Below are 5,881 nucleotides of genomic sequence, written 5' to 3' on the forward strand. Positions count from 1 at the left end.
ACCCGAATTGACTGTACCAAAAACAAATTTTGTAAATTCTTGGCAACCGTCTTGGATTTAGAAATTATTGCCACATTCTCAATAAGCACTCCCAAACAACTCGAAAACGTCTAAAATTCTCGACAACGATCGCAAATGTCGATAGTATCTGTAAGCATCATCCCGTTAAAACCGAAAGTTACATGGCTTACAAAAGGAATAAAAAGATCTTGCATGAATAAAAGACTTGACAAAATTCATTTATCACAAATAAACAGTAAAATATTAAATAAACACCACAAATTGTATGAAAAAATTTTAAAAAAAGTAGTTCATAGAGCACGGAAACTGAAAAACATCTTTAAAATAAAGAACTCAAATAACAAAATGAAAACTATATGGCAAATAATTAATAAAGAAACGAATAAAAATATTCGAATAAAACAAAATGTTACACTAAAGACACAGAATTCCTGTCTTACAAATCCCAAAACCGTGGCAAATTCATTTAATAACTACTTTGCTAAAATTGGCGCACCGGAAAAAACCCTACAAGAATTAAATCAAAATTTAAAATTAACAACTAAGGTCACAGAGCCCATCGAAAATTCTATTTATTTATTTCCTGTTGAACCACGTGAAGTTCGAAACGTTATTAAAAAATTAAAAAATAAATATAGTTTCGGCATTGATGAAATACCTCCCATCCTAATAAAAAAGTGTATTGATAGTCTAACATTGCCTTATACGGAACTTATAAATCAGAGCCTTAACGAAGGAATTTTTCCCGATTCCCTAAAAATATCAATCGTCAAACCTATTCACAAAAATGGCGAACTGACAGATACAAATAATTATCGGCCAATCGCATTATTACCAACATCATCTAAAATATTTGAATCAGTAATGTGTAAAAAAATGTATTCCTTTTATGAAAAATACAACGTTTTTGACAAAAATCAGTATGGCTTCCGAAAAGGCCGCTCTACGATTTTCGCTGTATACAAGTACGTAAATGAAATACTAGATACACTAAACGCAAGGAAATACGCGGTAGGATTATTATTGGACATGAGTAAGGCGTATGATAGAGTTGACTATAAAATCCTTTTGAACAAACTTTACAATACAAATATAGTATAGCATACAAATGGTTAAAATCTTATCTCACGAACCGGGATCAATACGTAGAGATTGAAAATATTAACTTTACAACTGGATTAGTAAAAAACGTGCGTTCAGAACGAATAAGCATGACAAACTCCATCCCACAGGGTAGCGTCCTGGGATGTATTTTATTCCTAGTGTATATAAACGATCTTCCCAAAATAATTGACGACCACTGTATTCTATTCGCTGACGATATATCAATTTTATTCCCTTGTATGACAATGAACGAATTAAAAAATAGACTTGACATTACATTTGACAAAATTATAAACTGGCTCAATGCACATAATCTGAAATTAAACTTTAAGAAGACCTCATTGATACAATTTAGACCGTACCAAAAAACACCTTTAAAATTACACTATGAATACGAAAATTGCGCACTAAATGTTGAAACAGCAGCTACTCTTCTCGGAATCCGACTGGACACTAGTCTGTGCTGGAAAGCGCATGTAGAGAAGTTAATCAAAAATTTGTCATCTTCTATATATGCCTTACTGAACTTGAAGAAAGTTACAAACTTTCACACAGCTCTATCTACATATTACTCCTATATTCAGTCCAGACTCGCGTATGGCATAGTGCTTTGGGGAAACTGTACAAATATAAATGAACTTATGATTCTTCAAAAAAAGTGTATTCGTATACTAGTTAACATCGAACAAACAGTGTCTTGTAAACCGTATTTTATAAAACATAAAATTCTGACAATAACTTCTATTTATGTTTTGGAGTGCTGTAAATTTGTCCTTAAACATTTTGAACTTTATTCCCCCATTACCACCCCCATTAAAACGAAATAATCGCGGCTTAAACAAACTAAAATTACCCTTTTCTACCCTAAGCCTATATAGGACAGGATCTCACTCTATGGCAATCCAAATATTTAATGCTGTACCAAATAGTATAAAAAGTCAACCAAATATAAAAAAGTTTGAAAACCACCTCAAAAAATATCTTCTGGACAACGCATTTTATACATTACAAGATTTTTTCTCAGAAAATAACACTCAAATACTGTACTAGTTTTGATTTGTTTAATGTAAGTTTTATTTTTGATATTGGGTAATTATATGACAATTTTTTTTTTTAAATTACTATTATTATTTTGACTATTTTAGTAATGTATAATTTTTGACAATAAATATGACATGTAATGTAATAGATATGTAAATGGAATATTGTAAAGTGTGCTCTCTCTCAGACGTTGCAACGCCCTACCGGGGTGCTATATGTATAAGGAAAAATGTAAAATTTAGATCTAAGAAAACCATGTAGCAAGCAATGAATAAATAAATAAATAAATAAATAAATCTTTAGGAAAACAAACTACAAACACAAAATACAGTCTTCTATTCAGTTCCTAATACCAGGGTCATATATGTAACATAATTATGTATAGAAGTAGTTTTGTTTTATCAACATTATTTTGCTTAACATATTGCACCTTTAGAATGAAAGTGACCCAACACGAAACTTCCACTTTTTGGGAAAACGCGAAATAAATTTTGAAGTTGTGACATTTTTATATCATTTAATTTATATAGCCTTATTAATCATCACGGTCCATGGTAAAATATGATAAAACATTCAGCTTTATAAAATAAAAAATGGTTTAACAATTTAAATAATTTTTATTTATGACGGTTATAATAGCTCATAATTTTACGAAATTTGATAGACCTTAATTGAATAAATACCCTCTGATACGTAATCCGCCACAGTGACTAAAATAGCATGCTAATTTTTGAAAAATCTTATCCTATTGGTCAGCGCGCCGAAATTATTATCCTGGAAGTGGCAAACTGTCAAAAACTAATGACATAACAAACCTAGTCACTGTCAAAAACTTTCAAGATGGCATGGAAGTTAGGCACGAGTAGCGTCGCGAAGTTAGATACGAGTGGCGACGCGAAATTACTTTTTTTTCTTATTTCCTGTACTATGACGTCTTTGGCCATATGCAATTTCGATTGAGTTGCCAATTTTTGGCAATTCTTCCAATAATTTCTTCCTTCTTGAGACTTCAGGATATCATTGTCGTTGCAATTGTTGTTGTTGTTGTTGTTGTTGTTGTTGTTGTTGTTGTGGAACTTTGGATATTAATAGGAATTTAAAACGGGGAAGGAAATCGCGGAATAAAAATAAAAGCAAACGGAATTTTGGTACGGTGATTAACAAGATAGGTCGCACCGCTATTCGCATCGCCTATCGCACGAATGTGAGAACGCGGCATAAGTTTATTATTTTGTTTTGACAGTATTTTTTTCTAAACCAGACACAGATACAACAAACGCCATAACGCAGAAACATAATATGACGCCACCGTCTACGCGGAAAAGTCACGGAATTAAAACCGAGCGTACAGGGTCAAAAGCACGTCCAGCTTTACACTTAACTCCGTGCCGCTTACGGCAAGAACGGTCCAAAGTACAGTATTAAGCTTGATGTGCTCTTGACTGTACTACTGGCTGTTTGAGTTTGTTCACTCGAAGTAAATAAAAAAGTAGGTACTTTTTACTCCCTAGGGATTAAAGGACGCACTTCATTACCGCTACGTAAGGCTATATTGACGTACTATTAGAGCATGAGAATTGAAAACAATATTTGGATAATGATTGAACCAGTAATTGATTAAATTAATAATGTTCGAAAATGTTTCATCGTATGTACGTCTTAAATATAAGTGAAACAAGAGAAAGAATACATAGTGACCACTATAGACATCGTACGAATGTGAAGTCGGCTACCCGTTTTAAAATAAAGCACGTTAGTATTCGGAAACAATATTTTTATTGAAACAAACGATTTATTACATAATACAGGCTTAATAGTACTGGTCCCGACGTCGCACCACAGCCGCGCCTCACGACTGGTCCATGTCCATGGGCTGGACGGGCGACGGGCGCAGCGGCGCCAGCAGGTCGGCCAGCGGCGGCTGCGGCTGCGCGGCCAGCGGCTGCAGCGCAGCGCGCAGCTGGACGAAGCGCCGCTTGAACTCCAACCCGCAGCCGCGCGAGCGCCGGAACTCCACCACCACGCCGCCCTGGCCCGCCGCCGCGGCCCCGCCGGCGCGCCACACCCAGGCGCGCATGCGCAGCTCGTCGCCGCACTCGATCGCCAGCTACGACAGCGAACGGCCGTGAGCGAGGACTCGCAGCGCGCTCGCGCGAACGCACGCACTTACGGTGCGCTTGTCGAGGCGGCGGAAGTCGTAGCGGTGCTGGCGCAGCGCGTCCTGCAGCGCGCGCAGCGCCTCTCGCTCGTCGCAGCGCACCCACACGCGCGACAGGCGGCGCACGACGCGCGCGCACACCGCGCCCCGCAGACGGGCGGCGTCGGCCGCGGCGCCGGCGGGCTCGGGCTCCTGCGTGGCCAGCAGCAGGTCGTCGGCGTGCGCGGGCTGCGAGTGCCACAGCAGCGCGTCCATGTCCTCGGGGCGCAGCGCCGCGCCGTCGCCGTCGTCGCCGTCCGCCTCGTCGCGCGCGCCCCGCGCCGGCTGCGACGCCCACACGCGCGCCCCTGCACATCGCCGCTTGCTCTTACAGGTGAAATTTCGTGTCGTCGATTCTTGGCGGTCGCACCGGAATCAAACACGTTAACCGAAGTACATTTGTACTGCACGTTGTGGTGATACATACGGCCGGTTCAAATCGAAGTTTCGACGAGTGCGTACTCGTAGTAAGTAGTAACAAACGATGTCACCAAAAACATGATAATCGCAATTAAAAATTGTCGAATCACCATACGCGAATTCATATGCTCGCTCGCAACACGCACGCTGTTTGCGCGCGTCGAGAGTCTGCGCGAGATCAACACTCTCGTGGCCAACAGTTTGCGCACCTGTCGTTACGTTTATTTGCGCGAAATCGCACAACTGGACGTGGTCTTGGTGTATTGTTAAGAGGCTCAACGTTCGGGCGTGAAATCGGGAATTCCGCAAACAGAAGGCGGTCACACGTTTACGTTCTTAGCGCGCAGATTGTGTGATGTAAATAAATAAAAAAGGCGTTACGACCGCATCGGTCGACGTGTGATAATTGTGCTATCAAATGAACGCGAGAACGCGTGGACACCCGCTGTGTGAAATTCATTACAAATGGGATTTCACAATTAATACTATGTTTTACAATAATTTCTTCGAATAGAAACGTTTACGTAAAAAAAGGCGGGGCGTACATTTATTTAATCGGAAACAAGCAAGACACAACTGATACAAAAGATAGAAGAACGTAACACAGTCTGACATCGCGAAACACGGGATTCGTCGTTGGGTTACCGAACTCCGAACGTTCGATTAGAAACAAATTCCAATTTTTCACTTGACGATCGGCGAGAGGCGACGCCGGAGAGACGCCGCGCGGTGGTCGCCAGCGCAGTGCTTTGGTAATCTAGCTTTATGAGTAAGGGCACGTCATGGAGCTAAATCGCCAAAGCGGCGCGCCGGCGCCCCGCGCGGCCGCTGCGCGCGCCGGCTCGGCTGCGGGCGGCGCGCCGCCGTGCTGAGGCACGAGGCGGCTCTGAGAGTGGCCACTCAGAGTCACCTAGTACCTGAGACGGAGGCGCGCCTCGGCGACGCTGCTCGGCCGGCACCTGCGGGAGGGCGGCCACTGACCGGGAGGGGGCGCCGCGGGCTCGGCCAGCCAGGCGTCGCTCAGCAGCTCGGCCAGCGAGGCGCGCCGCGCGGCGGCGGGCTGCAGCGCTCGCCGCAGCAGCCGCAGCGGCGCGCCTC

At 42.2% G+C, this 5,881-nt stretch overlaps 1 protein-coding gene across 1 annotated transcript in view; it reads right to left on the reverse strand.

The window, feature by feature from the left end:
* Positions 1-3,744: 3,744 nt before the first annotated feature.
* Positions 3,745-5,881, reverse strand: part of LOC113225874 (serine/threonine-protein kinase grp-like) — an 8,335-nt gene continuing 6,198 nt past the window's right edge. The window contains exons 2-4 of the mRNA XM_026458331.1: positions 5,765-5,878; positions 4,337-4,671; positions 3,745-4,273 (exon numbers count right to left, since the gene is read on the reverse strand). Coding sequence (XP_026314116.1) covers positions 4,016-4,273; positions 4,337-4,671; positions 5,765-5,878 — 707 coding nt within the window. The 3' untranslated portion in view covers positions 3,745-4,015. The remainder of the gene's footprint in view (positions 4,274-4,336; positions 4,672-5,764; positions 5,879-5,881) is intronic.

The sequence above is a fragment of the Hyposmocoma kahamanoa genome, unplaced genomic scaffold (genome assembly GCF_003589595.1).
Source record: "Hyposmocoma kahamanoa isolate Upper Pololo Valley unplaced genomic scaffold, ASM358959v1 179, whole genome shotgun sequence".
NCBI lineage: Eukaryota > Metazoa > Arthropoda > Insecta > Lepidoptera > Cosmopterigidae > Hyposmocoma > Hyposmocoma kahamanoa.